Here is a 20079-nt window from a genome sequence, read left to right on the forward strand (position 1 = left end):
AAAAGGGGGGAAAACACTGCGCTCCCTATCAAAGTGACAAATAAAATTGTGAAATAACACAAACCAGCAGCTAACATACAAACAAACCAAGTCAAATGACTAAATATAGCCAAAAAATTTAGTGCTAGAATAACATATAAATGTGAAAGGGAATACCTCTTAAACCCAATGAAATTAACAGTGAAAAGACCTATTCACTGACAGCATACATAGAATATGTTATGCTGCCCAATAGGAAACAGATAAAATGATCAATGTGAAACAGAATGTAAGAAATAATAGTGATCAAATATGTGAACAAAATAAAAATGTCCAGTGGGAGCAAATGGTAAACGAAGAAGATTCGGATATTCTGTTGGCCCAAACTGTAAAACGCCTTCAGTCATCAATCAAACTTTTTCACAGAAAAAATAGGTACTCTTACCAAAGGTGGTGGACACAAAATACTATACAGTAAATGTGTCATACAGGCTTGTAAAGATTCCACACGTCCCGGGTGGCTCGTACACACTGGATCTTGGGTCACACACTGGGTAGCTGGTATCCTCACCAAGGTATAAAGCTTGACAGGTCACCACAGACTTCCAACTGTGTTCTCAGAAAAGTTCTATTCAAAATGGCTCCAAAGGGACTCACCATAGAAAGGAAAACATGAACACAATGCCTTGCATAGTGAAGTTCGACCACTGAAGATTTATTTATAAAAAATTGTAAATTACATAAAAATCGATATCGAAAAAAATCACGTGATCCAATAATAAGATAAAAAGCAATATGGGGAGCAGGAAACGCTATCCCTACGCGTTTCGACCTCTAATGCCGCGTACACACGAGCGGACTTTTCAACATCCAAAGTCCGAAGGACTGAGTCCGTCAGACTATCCGATCGTGTGTGGGCTGCAACGGACTTTTGACTCGCCAAAGTCCGAAGGACTTTAGAATATGGAACATGCTTCAAATTTTCCCGAAGGAACTCCGCCGGACCCGGTCCCCTTCGAAAAATCCGCTTGTGTGTATGCTACTCCGATGGACTAAAACCGACGCTAGGGCAGCTGTTGGCTACTGGCTATGAACTTCCTTATTCGAGTCGGGTCGTACGTCATCACGTTCGAATCCGTCGGAGTTTAGTGTGATTGTGTGTGGCCAAGTCCGTTCGGCCGAAAAGTCTGTCAGAACTCCGTCGGAATTCCAGCAGAACTCCGACGGAACTCCTTTGGAAGTCTGTCGGACATAAGTCCGCTCGTGTGTACGGGGCTTAAGTCATCTACTGGGGCAGCACAATGCCCCAGTAGACGACTTAGAGGTCAAAACGCGTAGGGATACATTTTTTGGTTATATTTATACAATGGCCGTGAGCGCTGACCAGAGTGTTCTGACGGGGGGTGGCCATCCCCATCAGAACACAACAGCTGAGTGAGGGAGATCGCTGTACTAAACTCGAATCATTAGTACAGTGGTTCTGACAGCTGCTCCGACTAGTAGTGTGTATGAGGCATTGGGGTTATAGCGGAGTACCACCCATATAAAAGTCAGCAGCTACAAAAAGTGTAGCTGCTGACTTTTAATAATCAGCCACTCACCTGTCCCACGGTCCAGTGATGCAGGCTCACAAAGCCTCGCTCCTTTCCTCGGTGCCGCCATTGTGACTGTGGGTTACCTGCTGTGGCTTCACAGCAGGGCATGCACGAGCCGTGTGCTGTGATCGACCAGGGCAATCTTCTGGGACCTGTGACGTGTCCCAGAAGATTGCAGGGAGGGAGGGGGGAGAGGTGAACTTCCTTCTGCCTCACGGAGCCCCAGGAGGAAGTTGGTGCTGGGTGTCCGTAAAAAGAGGGTATCTGCTCCCCCCCCAAAAAAATGACACGCCAAATGTGGCACGTCAGAGGATTGCCGTCATTTAAAGCGGAAGTTCCATTATTGGGTGATTATGGGGCCCCAGGCAATCAGAGATTATGGGGCCACACAGTATACACAGACATGTTTCTATTGGCTAAGAAGGTACTGGAGAGGCGGGGCAGCTATAATCTCTGGATTTTTAGACCAAAAGGATGTTGGTAAGGGACATTTCATAGACAGATGTAAAAAAAAAAAAAAAAAAGATTTTTACACACTGTCCCTGGTTTTACTGAGGCTGGCAACCCTGATGGGGCCCCCTAGTGGCCCGGGGCCCTCGGGCAGAGCCCGAGTTGGCGAATGGTCAGTCCGCCCCTGTGTAGATGTATGTGTATACTATGTGATTATATACTATGTGGCCCCATAATCTCTGATTGCCTGTGGACCCCATAATCTCCTATTGCTGGGGGCCCCATGAGTTGTCAGTCCACCCTTGGGTTCCTGCACTACTTTGATGCAACTTTGGTGCCAGAGAGTGTAAAGTGGCATCAAAGTCGACTGGCACTCCATGAACAGAACTGTCATACTTTTCTATAAGCCAAAAAAAAAAAAAAAGCAACAAAAAAAAAGCATTAAAAACACTCAAAAATGCATCAACCGCAATACGTTGATGTGAACTTAGCCTGCGTTAAATCTGGAACACGCAAACTGTGAACAAGTTCTAGAAAGTGATCACAATTCTATTCTCTATACTTATTGCATATCAGCTGATAAAGTTTTAAAGTCAATGCAACAGCATGACAGGCAGGCAGCGAGCATGTGTAAAAAAAAGAGGTCAGCGCCCTTATTTCTAGGGAGAGGTCACTGATCATCGGCCCTTAGACTCAGTGTGGGAACCTCTACTACACTGGAGAGCGCTCTTCTCCGCTATCTTACACTGCAGCCGAAAGCTGGCTTCCTATTGGTCAACACATGACAAGGCTCACCCTGCCAAATCCTCCTGTACCTCCCTGACGTCACGTCGCTGCAGGCTTGGCCGGCGTGATGCGCATGCGTCGGTCGCGTCACCGGCCGGACGTTGAGAGAGAAACCTCGAGAGAGAGAGAGAAGAGACACCGGGTTTCTACCGAGCGGTACGTGGGGTAGGTGTCTCGTATCTGTTATTATACACACACCTTGTGAACGGGCTGAGGGAGGAGTAGGGTGAGAGTGAGCTGGAAGGCAGAGTTGTCATGTATAGAGGAAGAAGAGTACAATGGAGTGTCCCTGACAGCCTGTGAAAATTACTGGGCTGACTGCTTCACCTCTCCGCCATAGTTTTGACATCCACTCAGCAGGACAGCTTCAGGCCTGACATGGAGCATTGCTGGAGTTACACAGGGCAGCATGTTTCTATCACACCAGTGTCACTATTGGGGGTTATTAGTGTACACCTCACCCCAGTGTAAGAATGCAGCCTTCTATGACACCTCTATGACATAAGACTGCTGGAAGTGATCCTTACCCCCAATTCTTGTGTTTACATCATATACTGCCATGTAATATTGTACTATGGGGTGCCAGGAGGTGCCTTCTGTCACTTGCACATTATCTTCTTCTGTAGTGTCAATAAAGTAGATGGAAAGGCGACCACTTAATGTTTAGGTCTCGTTCTTACACTGAGGGATCATTTACACTAGGGGGGTAAAAGCACAGTTGGTGTGGGCAGTAAAACTGCTCCCCGTGAAGCTTTAGATTCAGCAGCCGGGGTTATTCATATGCCATGGCTGCAATACTGTACTTTGCAGCCATGGCAGAAAGTGTACCCACTGTCATGTTCAGCAGGTACTATGCCCACCGACTGCGATCCATTTTTGTGTATAAGGTGATAGCACTGTGCATGCAGAGTGTGGCATTTAGGAGGTGACAACAGGTTTTGAAGACCTGACTTATCGCCTCCTCGCTGCCTGTCAAACACCCTTGAAAAGCAATCTGATCGTGAATCAGTTTTCAAAGGTGAGGTATTCCTTGCCGCTAGTGTAACGCTGAGGTGCTTTTCAGGCATTTTAGTGCTAAAAATGCCACCTGAAAAAGCATTTCATTAGATCTGCACGATTCTGGCCAAAATGAGAATCACAATTTTTTTTGCTTAGAATAAAAAGATCACGTTTCTCGCAGCGTAAAATCTTTCACATTTATACAAAATTCATTGCAGAAAATTGCATTTGAACGACTGCTGCGCAAATACAGTGTGACATAAAATTTTGCAACAACCATCATTTTATTCTCTAGGGTCTCTACTAAAAAATATGTTTGGGGGTTCAAAGTAATTTTCTAGCAAAAATAAAAAAAGTTTTAACTTGAAACCAACAAATGTCAGAAAAAGGTTTAGTGTTTAAGTGGTTAAACTTCCCTCGTTTACACACCAAAGTGTATTCCTTTGATCTAAAGGACAAATCGTTACAATGTTTATACTTAAGTTTCACTGCTAAAGAATATTGTGATTCTTGGCAGACTGCCTTTTTTTTTTGCTTTTCTTTTGACAGCTGAGAATTCTCTGCATAGAAAGATTTGGGAAATAATTTGTCAAGAACGCAACAGGAAAAAAATCATGATAACGATTCTTAGCGATTTAATCGTGCAGCTCTACCTCTCATGCCTCCCCAGTGTGAAAGCCTGAGTGCTTCACTCTGGGGCAGTGCACCTGCGGCATGGGGAAAAAAAAGTTCTGCAAGCAGCATCTTTGGGGTGGTGGAGGAGCGATGTATACACCGCTCCCGATACGCCCTGCCCTTTGAAATGAATGGGCAGCGCTGCCAAAGTGCCTGCAAAGCGTTTCGACAGCACAGCAACACGGGCACTTTTAACCCTTTCTTCGGCTGCTAGCAGGGGTTAAAAACGTCCCGCTAGTGGATGAAAAGCGCTGTTAAAGCTAGCGGTGCTTTAGCGCTAGCACACCCCCACATCACGATTCTCATGGCGTAACATCTTCTTTCACAATATACAAAAAAAATTGGGCTAGCTTTACTGTTTAATTTTTTTTTAATTCATTAAACTGTATCTTTCCCCCCCCAAAAAATAAAAAATGTGTTTGAAAGAGCGCTGCACAAATACAGTGTGGCATAAATGATTTCTTATATTATTTATATATAAATTATATTTTCTAGCAAAAAAAAAATACTGTATTTAACTTGCAGGCAACAAGTGTCAGAAAAAGGTTTAGTCTTTACATGGTTAAAGAGGAACTGCAGTCAGCTCACATAAAATGTAATAACATCTTTGCCATTCTGAAGTTTCCCTATAACCACTTTGCATATTATAATATTTTATATATACTGTGATTCTGTACTTGCCAAATATGCTGCATAAATCTCCCTCCACTCAGTCTGGCTGCATCCATTTTAACTGTGGGCAGCAGAAGCTGCTGTCTGTTCGCTTCCTGGATTTATACAGAAGCATACTTGCAGCTCCCATTGGCCCTCTTATGACTCATCCCCCACCTCCCTTCCAGGGAAACTCTCACAAGAGTGGGAGAGAGAGCTATGCATGATGTCATAAGCCTAGTCTTTTTTTTTTTTTTTTTTTTTTACCAGACAAGAAACAGGAAGTGGGCTGTATAAAGTATTTACTGTCGGAAAAAAATAATGTTTTACTATTCAAAGTTAAAACAACAAGGGCAGAAGATTTACTAGATGGAAAGATGAAAAAATGATTTAAGTTCTGCTTTAAACCGCCCTCATTTACAGACCAAAGTAAATTTCCTTGATCTAAAAGAACAAAATGTTACAATGTTTCTCTTTATCTCCGCTAAAGTGATGTGATAAACTTGACAGGCTGCCTGTCTCTGCACTGAACTCTCTGCACTGAATCAAGTAAATACTGTATTACCCACTTGGCGATCGCTGCATGCCGATGTACGTCCCTACTTTGGGGCCGAATATAATTTTTATGACAGCAGCTAGCTGCCATAACCCTGGTATCCCCGTGTTCGGCCGGAGGTCAGCTACAAGATAAAAGTGGCGTTTTCCCCGCGAGATCACTTTTATCGGTGGTGAGAGGGTGGCCGCCCTCCCGCCGTGATCCGGTGCCTTCTGCTGCTTACCGGAGCCGTCGGCATAGGCGATTGTGTCTGTCCCCTGGGCTGACATGGGAGACAAGTGAGGGCAAGATAGCCCCCACCTGTCTCCATGACACTGCAGGGCGGAAGCTACGTCAAACCATCTGTCACTTCCGCCCATAGCGCTAAAAGGGCCAATTTTTTTAATTTTTTTATTTTTTTTAAATTGCATTTTAGTGTAAATATGAGATCTGGGGTTTTTTTGACCCCTGATCTCTGATTCCTGATATTTGAGGTCCTGTTAGGCTTTTTTTTCCTATTACAAGGGATGTTTACCTTGTAAAAGAAATAAGTGACACAAAAAGTAAAAGGTAAAATAAATAAGAAAAAAAAACAAGAATTTTAAATGCGCCCTGTCCCACTCAAAAAAAAAAAAAAAAAGTGTGCTTGTAAGACTGCTGCGCAAAATACGGTGTGACAGAAAGTATTGCATCGACCTCCATTTTATTCTCTAGGTTTCTAGAAAAAAAAAAGCGTTTTTTAACTTGTAAACACCACATCTAAAAAAAAAAAAAAAAAAGCCCAGTCTTAAAGTGGTTAAGATTGTAAGGAGGGTTGAATTGTGATCTCGATTCTTTAACCATTTATTATGTAGTGGCTGCTGCTGTCCCCCCAGGTGGGTATGAACGTCGGCTGCAGCTGTCCCTAGGGCAGGTATAACTCGCGGGTGCTGCTGGCTGTCCTCCAGGGCAGTTCCTGCTGGCTGGTACTGCTGATGGGTCATGCTGGCTGGTGGTACTGGCTGGTATCCCTGGTGGCTGCTGTACCAGACTGCAGGTTCCCGACCCACCATCCTCAAGCATCTGTATGGACTGGCGCTGGAGGAAGCATGCAGCTGCAGTAGAGAGCAGAGCCAATGCTTCTTGTGTTGCACCAGCTCCTGTCACAGGCAGAGTACATTTGGTATCACTCCGCCTGTTATAGGAGATGGTGCTAATATGGGAAGCATCGCCTTTGCTTCCTCTAGTGCCTTCTCCGTTCTTTATGCTGATGGTCGGGGATGGTGTGTCAGGAACTCGTATTCTGGGCAGAAGGTGAAGGGCCACATCGGAGGGTGCCGCGGGCCAGTGGTTGGACACCCTACTGTACAACTATGAACAGAATATGTAGTCATGGACTTTGAAAAAAAACTTTTAAAAATCACAGTAAAAACGCACGTATGCCGCTGTACATGGAGCTTTCAGTTGGGTCTGCCTGAAAATCTGACAGGTGGAGCTGATCGAACTGTCAGTGTGAAAGGACTCTAAAATAGGCATTGGTTGGTGTACATTTTGTAGGGGTGGTGCCATGTGTGTTAGTAAAATGCCTTGCATTGTAAACTTTATCGGGTGTATCAAAATTTTACTTCATCTGTATGCACTGCAATGCATAAAAATGCACACATGCTGCATTGTTACGCAGCCCACACCACTGCACCTTTAAGTTGTGAACAGATCACTTTGAAAACAATTGTTTTCTATATGCCCCTCTGTTGAGTCTCTGTTGATTTACGCAGCTCAGTGGATATGGTGTGAAAGTCCTTAGTTTGCTCAAGTATTGTGTGTCATAATCAACTGCAGTTTTTAATTTTTTGGGTGATTTCCATGCTGCTAATCTTCTGCAGTCTCTTTGCAGCCATTTTCAGTTTTTATATGCATGCCAATGATGGTTGCATGGCACCTGTCAGGGAAGGTTTTCTGATGGTGACAAGAGTGGGCCATACCTCTATAATGTACATTATGCATCAGAAATCCATGTGATGATGACAGTGAAGGAATATAGGGGCAGAGTGTAGTCACCCTTTGACAGGATGTGCCTGAACAAGGACTCTTGTTGCAGAATAATTGAAAAAAGTTACAGGACTAAGAATTTTGGAACATTTACAATGACTTTAACCACTTCCATACCAGGCACTCCCCCCCCCCCCCCCCCCCCCCCCCTTGGTCATGCAACACTGTACCCAAACTAAATGTTTATCATTTTTTCTTCCCACAAATAGAGCATTATTTTGGTGGTATTTGATCACCCCTGTGGTTTTTAATTTTTTTGCAATAAACAAAAAGACTGACAATTTTGCAAAAAATCTGATGGCCACTGATAGGTAGCACTGGATAGGCAGCACTGATGAGCTACTGAAAGACATTACTGAGTGGCACCGATTGGCACTTTGGGCTACTGACAGGCATTACTGATGGGACACTGGCACTTTTTTGGGCACTGATCTGCACTTTTATGTGTACTGACAGGCTGGCAGATGGGCACCTTATGATGGGGACTGTGCTGATAATGTGCACACATCAGCACACACCCCCGCCCCCCTCCACCCCGACAGGGAGATCCCCTGATTGGCTCTCCCTGTCAGCGTGAACCGAGGAAAGCTGTTTACTGGCACTTCCTGATTCACACAATGATCGGCTATGATTGATCACAGCTTATCACTTAGTAAGAAGCCTCTGTCAGAGACAGAGGCTGAGACAGAAGTATAATTAAATCACACTTGTTTATTAATAAAAATAAAAAGGTAAATAGAAAAAGCGTAGTCAAGCATAGCCAGAGTCCAGTAACCAGATGGGGTAGTCAGCCAGGCCAGAAGTCAGGGATCCAAGTAGAGCACAGCAAGCAGGATAAGGAGCCAGAAGGGCCAGTCTTTAAACAAACTGCAGGAGATGGTTTCAGTGTTGTGACCAAGGCGAAGGCAGAGGTCAAGTGAGCTGGAAGGCTTTAAGTAGGCAGGTCAGACGAGCATCATCAGGAACAGCTGGTAACTGGAGAGAGAAGAGAGCTGGCAATTAGCCGACAGCTGAGTGGCCAGCCCAAAGAAGGAAGGGCTAAGCCAGCCCTGACACAGACACCCCGTACTGCTCGGGTCTGTCTGTGGAATGCATCCAGCAGTCCCTGCAGGAGGGTTAAGTATGGTTCCACCTGTCTTGGCAGGATGGAACAGCTGGCCATTCCCTGGGAGGTCAACTAGGGGTCTCACTCTCCCTTTCTTCTCTCCTTGTCTCTTCCCCCCCTCCCCATGCTATGGGCCACTGTGACTGGTGCACATGGGAGTACGGTGCACGTACCTGGCAGGGGGTCCTCTGGGGGGGGGGGTCTTGGTCCTGGCAGGGGGCTGTGTTGGGAGTCTGCTCATCCTCTTCCCTGTTTCTGGGCCACGGTGGGGTGTTTGTGCTGTGTGAGACATATGGTGAGGCCACTGCGTGCTCTGCGGCAATTTTTTTGTAGCCACAGCCATTTCTTTTGCTTTTCTGACATTTTCTAGTAGTTCGGGTTCGGCGGCCATTTTCATGTGCTTGCTTCCTTCTATAACCGTGCGCTTTCCACACAGACACCTCGTGGATGACACATGGGAGAGCGGACAACATCAGCAGTAGTGCTACGTCACCTGATTAGGCTGAAATGCTGGTCTGTAGACCAGGCATCTAAGAAAGCACTGGTGGACTTGCCCTTCCAGGGAGAGAGGCTATGTTACTCCCACAGTTCAGAAAAGGGAAAGAGCCACGCCGTAGGTAAGGGCCCTCCTTTTCCGCTCAGAAGCCAGTTTTTTTTGCCCCCCGGGTCGGCTGGTAAACGTTCCCAATCTGACAAGGTGCCTGGTTTTGCAAGACTGCAAGCAAATCTGTTACCGCATGAAGGTTTGCCCCCAACCAACTCTCGGGTGGGGGGTCGTCTGTGGGAGTTTGCAGCCCGGTGGGCCTCCCTACTTTCCAACCAGTGGGTCTGCAAACTGCTTTCATCAGGCTACAAGATAGTTTTTCTTGTCGGCCAAACATATTTTTTCCCTCCAACCTTCATCTTCTTCCAACTCGTCGGGAGGCCCTGTTTGGGCCAGTACAAGACCTGCTGTTGCAGGGCGTGATAGTACCTGTACCGATGCCAGAAAGGTTTCAGGGATTCTATTCCAGTCTGTTTGTAGTCCCAAAGAAGGAAGGGGTCTGTCCGGTCCTGGATCTCAAGGCCCTCAACAGCTTTGTGAAAGTACAAAGGTTCAGGATGGAATCCGTTCGCTCAGTGGTCGCTGCACTCCATCAGGGGGATTTTCTGTCATCCCTGGACATCAAGCACGCATAATTGCATGTCCCCATATGCATCAAGCATCAGAAGTTTCTGCAATTTGTGTTGGGGGGATGAGCACTACCATTTAATAGCTCTCCCTTTTTGGCCTGGCTCGGGCACTGAGGGTCTTTACCAAGGTGCTAGCCCCAATTTTGGCTTTGCTAAGGCAGCGAGGGATCGCAATTGTGGGTTACCTGAACGACCTCCTTCTGAAGGCAGCTTCCGCCTCAGAATTAAGGGAGGATACGGCAATCGCCATGCAAACTCTTGGGGAGTTTGTTTGGGTACTGAACCTAAAGAAGTTGGTGTTGGTGCCGACTCAACGCCTGGAGTACCTGGGCCTGCTTCTGGACTCCTCGGAGGCGAGAGTCTTTCTTCCCTTGGACAGACTCTTCAAGCTGTGGTGAAGTTGTTGGTGTCCCGCAGGTGGCCGTCGCTGCGTTTTTGAATGCGAGTCCTGGGTCTCATGGTAGCCACTTTGAAAGCGGGACCGTATGCTCAATTCCACACTCGAGTCTTGCAAAAGGAGATCCTGTGAAGAAGAGACAAATCTCCGTTGTCCCTGGATTGCCAAATTCGAGTGAGCCAGCTAGTCAGGGACTCACTGCTCTGGTGGCTGAGGTCGATGGATCTTTGGTCCAGGAAGTTGTTCCTTCCTCTTTATTGGACGGTGATCACAACGGACGCCAGCCTGACCTGTTGGGGTGTACAGTCAGCCCAGGGTCGGTGGACCCAGGAAGAATCCCGCCTGCCGATCAATGTGCTGTAACTTTGGGCAATCAGGCGGTGCCTCTCCACATGGTCACAGAGGCTGCAGGGGCATCCGCTCAGGATCCAGTCGGACAATGCCACGGCGGTGGCATATGTCAACCATCAAGGAGGAACGATCAGCTTGGCTGCAGCACTGGAGGTTGCTCACATCCTACTGTGGGCAGAGCGGCATGTGCCGGCTCTGTGGGCCATGTACATTCTGGGCGTAGAAAACTGGCAAGCGGACCATCTAAGTCGTCAGATGCTGGACCAAGGGGAATGGTCGCTACATCCGAATGTATTTCGGCTCCTTTGCCAAAGGTGGGCCACGCCAGAGGTTTGTGGCTTGGTCAATGGTTCCCTGAGCGCACGTGACAGACGCGTTGGTGGCTCCATGGGGGCATTATCGACTGCTTTATGCTCCCCCCCCCCCCACCCAGACTTCTACCACGTATGCTTCACAAAGTGGAGGCAGAAGGGATTCCAGTAATTCAGATAGCCCCAGATTGGCCTCAGCGTCCGTGGAACGCCGACATAGTACGAATGGTGGCGGATGTTCCTTGGCGACTGCCGATGCGAGAGGACTTTCTGTCACAAGGTCCAATACTTCATCCTGCTTTATCATCACTTTCTTTAACGGCATGGCTGTTGAAAACCAGGTGCTAAGGGACCGAGGTCTGTAGAATTTGGTAATATCCACTATGTTGAGTGCACGGAAGTTCTCTTCTCTGAAGATTTATCATCGTACGTGGAAGACCTACATCTCCATGTGTGAGGAGATGGGGTGGCGTCCGCATACATATTCAGTTTCCAGTATCCTGCTGTTTTTGCAGTGAGGAGGGGATCGGAAACTTGCATCAAGCACCATTAAGGGGCAGATGTCAGTTTTGGCTGTCTTTTTTTTTTCAGCATCCCTTGGTGACTCATTGATTGGTGAGTACACTTGTTCAGGGGGTTCAAACATGTGGCCCCTCGGGTTCGATCACAGTTGCCCTCCATGGGATTAGAATCTGGTGCTCTCGGTGCTTCAGAAACCGCCATTTGAAAACATTAGGGAGATACCCTTATTGACACTCTCAGAAAGTAGTCTTTCTAGTGGCTGTTACATCTGCCAGGAGGGTTTCTGAGTTGGCGGCCTTGTCTTGCTAGTCTCCCTACTTGATCCTCTACAAGGATAAAGCGGTGCTGCGTCCACAGCATTAGTTTCTACCAATGGTTGTTTCGGCCTTTCACCTAATTGAGGACATTGTGCTTCCGTCCTTATGTCCTAGGCCGTCACGCTCCAAAGAGGTGTCTTTGTATTCCTGGGACGTGGTTGAGGCTCTGTGGGGGTATCGATCTGCTTCGGCTCCTTTTCGTAGGTCGGACTCGCTGTTTGTATCGGTGGCTGGTCCGAAGAATGGACTGATTGTCACATCGGCCACCATTTCTCTGTGGATCTGACAGATTGTGGTTCAGGCTTATTCCATAAGGGGGCGGGCGTCTCCCTTTCCTTTCACGGCACATTCTACCAGGGCAATTGATGCCTCTTGGGCTTTCCGACATCAAGCGTCTGTTTCCCAGTTGTGTAAGGCAGCGACCTGGTCATCCGTTCATACTTTCATAAAAATTTTACAAGGTTGACAGCGGCGCACTGGGCAGGCCGCAGATCGCGGCGATATGCCGCTCGTGTCGGCTCCCATGCGCGGGAGTGACGTCATCGCGGCTCCGGCAAATCACAGCGCTGGAGCAGCGAGACCCGGAAGTCGCTCCGGGATACATGGCAGCGGCGAAGAGGAAGACGGAGGACCACTTCGGGGGCTTCGTTCTCAGGTAAGTTATTCATAATGAGCTAGTATGCTATGCATACTGGCTCATTATGCCTTTGCCTTACAGGTTGTTTTTTTTTTTTTTTTTTTTTATTATATTGCCTTTACTTCCTCTTTTTAAAGCGGGAGTTCCGCCGTTTTTTTTTTAAAAAGCCAGCAGCTACAAATACTGCAGCTGCTGACTTTTAAAATAATGACACTTACCCGCCCAGCGCGCCCGCGATCTCGGCACCCGGAGCCGATCTCTCGATCGTCTCTCGGGTGCTGCCGCCGCCATCTTGGGTATGGGAATTGGAAAGTGGCGCCTTGCGGCTTCATTTCCCGGTTCCCTACTGCGCATGCGCGAGTCGCGCTGCGCAATAAGGATGGTCCCCGCTGTCTCTGGGATCCGTGTGTTTCCCAGCAGGCAGTGGGGGACCTTCGGAAAGGGGCGTAGATTCTGCGGAAAGGGGCGTACCTTCTGCAGAATCTACGCCGGAAGTGGGTGCAGATACCTGTACTGTACAGGTACCTGCACCCCCCCTCCCCCCTGAAAGGTGCCAATTGTGGCGCCGGAGGGTTCCAATGAACGGAAGCTCCACTTTAGGGTGGACCTCCGCTTTAAAGTTGCAACTCCTCCGTTGAGAAGCTCTGGTTGTTATGGTTGAAGTTATTGTTGTTTTCTGTTCTCACCCCTCGTTTGACACTGGGGATGTCCTTAAGTCAAGAAGAGCTGCTGTGTCCATCAATGGACGATAGAGAAAATAGGATTTTTATACTCACTGTAAAATCCTTTTCTCTGAAGTTCATTGACGGGCACCCCTCCTATTTATGTTTGTACTGCTTTTGACGAACTGAGCTGCTGGATGCAGTGTGAGGATTTTACAGTGAGTACAAAAATCCCTTTTTTTTTTTTTTTTTTTTTTTTTTTTTTTTTTTTTTTAGATATAGATGTATATTCCAAGCATAAACTACCCTTCCAGTAAAATAATACTGTCTAAAGCCCCATACACACTATCAGTTTTTCTGCTGAGTTTTTCCTACAGATTTACCAAAACTATATAATATGAGGTTAAACCTTAGGAGTTTCAATTTGTGTGCAATCAGGCAGGCCCTTCTACTACATGGTTTTGGTAAATCTGAAGGAAAAACTCAGCAGAAAAACTGATAGTGTGTATGGGGCTTAAGATTGTTTTTGAACTTTCCTCCAGTTTTAGGTCATGCCCCCATGTTCTTGATTTTGCTTTCATATTGAAAAAAACTGCCTTCCTAAATCTAATTCACCCCTTTAACCACTTAACAACCGGCCCATAGCCGAATGACGGCTACAGAGAGGTTGTTTAACTCTGGGAGGCCGTCATATGACGTCCTCCCAGAATTCCGCTCTCGCGCGCACTCGAGAGCATCCGTGACCGCCGGGTCAATAGGACCCGGCGCATCACGGTAAACGGCTGCTCATCGCGGCCGTTTACCACATGATTGCTCCGTCAAATGATGGAGTGATCACTTGTAAACAAACCGGCGTGATGTTATGACGCCGGTTCCTCCCTCCCCCTCTCTGTACCGATCGGTACAGCGGAGGGGGAAGAGATCGGTGTCCGCAGCGCTGTGGGCTGCATCTGCAGTGCCCACATCAAATTTAACCCCTCAATTCCCTGCCATTACTCTGCAATACTCTGCAGTACCCACAAATACTCTGCAATACCCTGCAATACTCTGCAGTACCAGCAAATACTCTGCAACACCCGCCAATACTCTGCAACACCCTGCCATAAATTGCCATACTCGAAGATACCCTGCAATACCCAGCCATAGTCGGTGATAACCTGCAATACCCAGCCATAGACATCCCCCCCCCCCCCCCCCCCGCCGCCCTCCGGTGCTTTTACCGACTTGCCAATACGATCAAAGCCAGAATGTTTATTTTTTTTTTATTTTTTATTTCAGGCTTTCCAGCCTACAGGTAAGATGTGGGGTCTTATTGACCCCATATCTCACTGTAAAGAGGACCTGTCATGCCATATTCCTATTACAAGTAATGTTTACATTCCTTGTAATAGGAATAAAAGTGATCAAAAAATGATTTTTTAGGGGAAAAAAAATGTCAAACTAAAATATAATATATATATATATTTTTTTTTTTTTTTAAAGCGCCCCTGTCCCCATGTGCTCGCATGCAGAAGCGAATGCATACGTAAGTCCCACCCACATAGGGAAACGGTGTTCAAACCACACATGTGAGGTATCGCTGCGAACGTTAGAGCGAGAGCAATAATTCTAGCCCTAGACCTCCTCTGTAACTCAAAATCTATAACCAGTAAAATTTTTTTAAAGCTTTGCCTATGGGGATTTTTAAGTAGCGACGTTTGGCGCCATTCCACGAGCCTGTGCAATTTTGAAGAGTGACATGTTAGGTATCTATTTACTCAGCGTAACTTCATCTTTCACGTTATGCAAAAATTGGGCTAACTTTACTGTGTTTTTTTTTTTTTTTTTTAAGCACAAAACTTTTTTTTTTCCAAAAAAAAGCATTCGAAAAATTGCTGCGCAAATACCGTGCGAGATAAAAAGTTGCAACGACCACCATTGTATTCTCCAGGGTGTTTGCTAAAAAAATAATATATAATGTTTTGGGGTTCTATGTAATTTTCTAGCAAATAAATTATGATTTTTACATGTAGGAGAGAAATGTCAGAATTGTCCTGGGTGCTCCAGAACGCCTGATGGCGCTCCCTGCATGTTGGGCCTCTGTATGTGGCCACACTGTGTAAAAGTCTCACACATGTGGTATCGACGTACTCGGGAGTAATAGCAGAATGTGTTTTGGGGTGTAATTTGTGGTATGCATATGCTGTGTGTGAGAAATAAACTGATATGACACTTTTGTGAAAAAAAAAAAAAAAAAAGGAAAAAAAAAATCTTGATTTTGCAAAGAATTGTGGGAAAAAATGACAACTTCAAAAAACTCATCATGCCTCTTACTAAATACCTTGGAATGTCTTCTTTCCAAAAAGGGGTCATTTGGGGGGTATTTGTACTTTTTTGGCATGTTAGGGTCTCAAGAATTGAAATAGGCCGTCAGTACTTCAGGTGTGATCAATTTTCATATATTGGCACCATAGCTTGTGGACTCTATAACTTTCACAAAGACCAAATAATATCCACCAATTTGTACTTATTTTTACCAAAGATATGTAGTAGTATAAATTTTGGCCAAAATGTATGAAGAAAAAATTACTAATCTGCTAAATTTTATAACAGAAAAATTTCATTTTTTTACAGAATTTTCTGTATTTTTTTCTTATTCTGTGATTAAATACCACCAAAAGAAAGCTCCATTTGTGTGAAAAAAAGGACAAAAATGTCATATAGGTCCAGTGTTGCATGACTGAGTAATTGTCATTCAAAATGTGAGAGCACCGAAAGCTAAAAATTGGTCTGGTTATTAAGGGTGTTTAAGTGCCCAGTGGTCAAGTGGTTAATGTATTTAAAGGTTTCAATCATATCTCCCCTTTTCCTTCTTTTTTCCAGACTGTACATATTAACTTCCTGATGTCGCTCTTGTGTTTTATCCCCCAGAAATTTCACCATTTTTGTTATCCAACTCTAGATTCATTCTATTTTATCAATATCTTTGTGTAGGTTAGGTCTCCAGAACTGGACACAGTATTCTAAATGAGGTCTCACTAAAGATCTATATAGAGGAATCAGGACCTCTTTCCCACTGCCTAGTCACATTCATTTTGCAATCATCTGAAATGAGTTCCCATAAATCTTCTTCTTCTGTAGTGCTTGCCAACACTGTACCCCTAATGTTGTACTCTCTCAGGGGATTCTTTCTCCTTAGGTGCATTATTTTACTTTAAGAAACATTGGACTGCAGTCGCCCATCTCTGCACTGCTTTGACCAATCTTCCACCAATGCCAAATCACGTTCCACCTTAGACACCTCCAGGGATATCAACCCTACTACACACCTTTGTGTAAATAAATGCTGTCACCCAAAAACGGGAACAGATTTCCACAGCAAGAATAAGAATATGAGGAAATCGTAGATTGATGCTTTTTAGTTTCAAGTGAATTCGGTAGTTTACTGAGGTAGAAGACGGCAGTACAGTGAGATAATACACTGCCGCGTTATCAGAAAGGCAGAAGTAATAGAACTAATATAACAGCATACCATGTTCCAAATAGTTATACGAATTCCAGATAGTTATGAGAACGCTTAATTCAAACCTGGTAGAATCAGAAATGATCACAATCTAAGCCCCAAGTAATGAAAGAAATAGAACTGTGTGACTCAAGGTCCCCCCCCCCCCATTAGGGAAATGTAATTTACTCTATTTATTCTGTTTACCTTTGTCACCAGAAAATAAAAAAAATTGGGGGATGTTTCCAGAAAAAGAATATTGGAGAAATCTTCAATTGGGCACACCAATTCTGGTGACAACCAATGTTTCCCTCATTTTGAAGAAATTTCCTCTCACTTCTTGTCTTGGCTATGGAAAAGGAAGTGTAGAGAAATTTCCCAAATGGGACACAGATAGTGTAGATAAAATGCCTTTAGTTCTGATTTAATATGTTTAGGTGGAACTTCTGGAAAACAACATTTTGGGGAAAATCTGAAGCTCTTTAAGTTGCCTCTAATGATCAGTTGGCTGCTGGTTATTGTAGAAATATCAGTTTCATTCAGCCCAGTGCTCTTGTGTACAGTGTGGAAATAGTGTTTTGCCCTTTTCCCATCGCCCATTCATAAATACAATTTTTTCCACAAAAGGCAAGACGCTCTGTGATTGGGCAAGGGTATATTCTGCAGTTTGTCCACTTCTCCTCTCCCCTTGTCTGTGAAAAGACGAGGAGAGAGTAATGGGAGAGCAAGCGACTCAATTCCTGTACTGTACACTAGATGGAGCTGTCAGTTTCAACACTGGGTCAAGTTCGCTGACTGTAGAATGCAGGCTGAATGAAATGCACATTTATGTATACTGCTTCATTCACCTTAGCTTAAAGTAGAACTATAGGCAGAACTTTTTTTTTTTTTTTTTACGTTTTGGGTAGAGGAAGGTAGGGTTATAATCCCTGTTGGTTCATTTTCTGCCATCTTTGTCCCATTGGGGAGATTTCCCTTGACTTCCTCTCCCACAGCCAAAAAAAGTGAGAAAAAATCCCTACAAATAAGGGCATCCCTTGGGGACCCCCAGGTCACCAGTACAAGTGTCTACATTGGAAGATTTCCCCACTTGCTTTTCTGGGGACAACCCAAAATGTGGGATATTCTTTTACTTTTTAAGGCTTTCCCACAGACTCAGTTTTCTCAGCAGGGATCGCTCCATTAATCCTCGCTGAGCCGGTGGATGAGAGGTCTGTCACTGCTCACAGGAGAGACGGACTTGTCAGAACTCAGCTCTCTGCTATGGGGGATCGGATGAAAATGGATCCACCATACTGATATAAAATAGGGTTTCTATCCATCTGAATTTAGCCGAGTCGAGCGGACATGTCACCGCTGACATCCGTTGTTCCGTAGAACTGCATAGAGCATCCATTCAGGTCCGCCTGAAAAAAATTGACGATCTCCTTAATGGGGGCACAGACAGTAAGAACAACTGACAGGTGTTCTAATTCATCTCCACTCTATCCAAATCTAAAGAAAATGTTAATTTATTTAATGTGTGTGTGTGTATGTGTATATATATATATATATATATATATATATATTACACACATATATTTTATTTTTTTTGCACAATATAAGCCTTTTCTGTAGTGTTGTATTGTGTCGTTCTTGGTAGATTTATACTTACTGAAGCCAAGTAATGTAGGGCTGGTTTCTGGTCCATGTTGTACCTTTCCAGCCCAGGTTAGAAGAAAAGAAAGGAACATAGCACTTGGGTTTTTTGTTATGGCCAAGGCATACTAAAACTACCCTTTTTCTCCTAAAATAAGACCTAGTGTGATTGTCGGTGATAGCTGCAATAAAAGCCCTACCCCCCAAATAAGCCCTAGTTAAAGTCCTTGTAGGTCTTCTTTTCAGGGTAGGGCTTATTTTTGAGGAAACAGGGTAGGGCTTATTTGGGTGGTAGGGCTTATATTGCAGCCAACACCGACAATCAGGCTAGGTCTTATTTTAGGGGAAACAGGGTAGGTGTCAAGGCCTATTCGTATTTTCTGTGTGAATTCTGTGTACGGTCGACCCCCGCCAAGTTGCGGTTCAGAGTTTGCGGCCTCGGTTCGCAGATTTTTTCCTCTCCGGCTGATGTAGCCCAGCAATCCCACATAAGTTTACCACTTGTAGATGTCTTGAGTGTTCTCGTTGTTTTTCATTTTGTTCTTCTTAAAGCCCTAAGATTCCACCCAAACTCCCTGTACCTTCGAAGGCTTCTGGCAATGAACCCGAGTGCCAGAAGTTTAAAAATAGTCGTGTTTTTTTTTTTTTTTTTTTTTTTTACCACATCCAAAATTCATGTTTTTTCACAATTTGTTGGTGCCCTAAGAATTTAACACCTGCAAATATCGGGGGGTTGACTGAATTCCAGCATTTATTTTTTACCTTTTCATCAGTATTTACATTCATCAATATAGGCATAATATGTATTCGGGTGTCTTGTATCTGATCCCTCTGTCAATCAAGAAGTCCCTGCTTCACTTGCTGTCTTGCATGTTTTGTTGACTAGAGACTGGCTGACTTTTGAGCAACTCTCAAAGTAAAAAGTACATAAAAGCATTTCACACGGATGACAATTAGGTTTTGTGCACTGCTTTGTTGAAGCATGACAATAAAAACGTAATTGTTTTTCCTGTAGCCTTCATATAATTAGAAGTTTATTCTTGCTACATGCTGTCACTATACAAACATCATGAAACAACAAAGGGAATTTACTGAGACTGGAGTAGACAGAATCTGGAGCAGCTGTGAATTGCAGCCAATCGGCCTCTAGCTTTCATATATAAAGCTTAAGGCTAGGTTCACACTGCTGCGATGTCTGAAATCGGATGTGGTTCGCACCGCACTGCAAATCACATGCGATCTGTGCGATGCGACTTCAGCCATACAGATAGTATGGCTGAATTCGCATTGCATCCGACCCTAACTCGTACGGGGCCCTTTTATTGGTCCGCAGCAGTATCGGATCGCATGAGTGTTCTCACCATGTGATCAGATTCCTGTCTGAGTTTGCAGATCGCACTGCGATATGCGAACTGATTGGGAGGTGTCATTAACTTTTAATTGACACTCCCAGCAGTTCACATAGGGCAGTGTGAACTGCCGCCGAGAGGCATGCGATGCGGGAACCCGCAGTAGATTTGCAGCGTTCCCACATTGCAGCAGTGTGAACCTAGCCTAAAGGAGAAGTATAGCCAAAGCTCTTTTGGCCATACTTCTGTGGGTCAAAGGAGTGCACTTCGTTCTGCACTCTTCTGACCCAGATGTAGCCAACAGTGGGCTAAAATCTGCTGTTACACCTAGATAAGTGAAACCAAAATTCGAAAAATTATTAATGTCTATCCAGCCACTGTGCCACAAAAAAATGATATCCTTAATCAAGATGTGAATAATGTAACTTATAAATACCT

General features: G+C 45.0%; 1 protein-coding gene across 17 annotated transcripts in view; it reads left to right on the forward strand.

Annotated features, from left to right (window-relative positions):
- Positions 1–2828: 2828 nt before the first annotated feature.
- LRRFIP2 (LRR binding FLII interacting protein 2) overlaps positions 2829–20079 on the forward strand; it is a 183844-nt gene continuing 166593 nt past the window's right edge. For 16 of the 17 annotated variants that reach the window (XM_077491726.1, XM_077491733.1, XM_077491737.1 and 13 more), the window contains exon 1: positions 2829–2975. In XM_077491726.1, coding sequence (XP_077347852.1) covers positions 2878–2975 — 98 coding nt within the window. In that variant the 5' untranslated portion in view covers positions 2829–2877. The remainder of the gene's footprint in view (positions 2976–20079) is intronic. The other variant, XM_077491728.1, reaches the window with a different exon arrangement.

The sequence above is a fragment of the Lithobates pipiens genome, unplaced genomic scaffold, assembly GCF_037356315.1.
Source record: "Lithobates pipiens isolate NorthernLeopardFrog02 unplaced genomic scaffold, aLitPip1_a1.2 Scaffold_19, whole genome shotgun sequence".
NCBI lineage: Eukaryota > Metazoa > Chordata > Amphibia > Anura > Ranidae > Lithobates > Lithobates pipiens.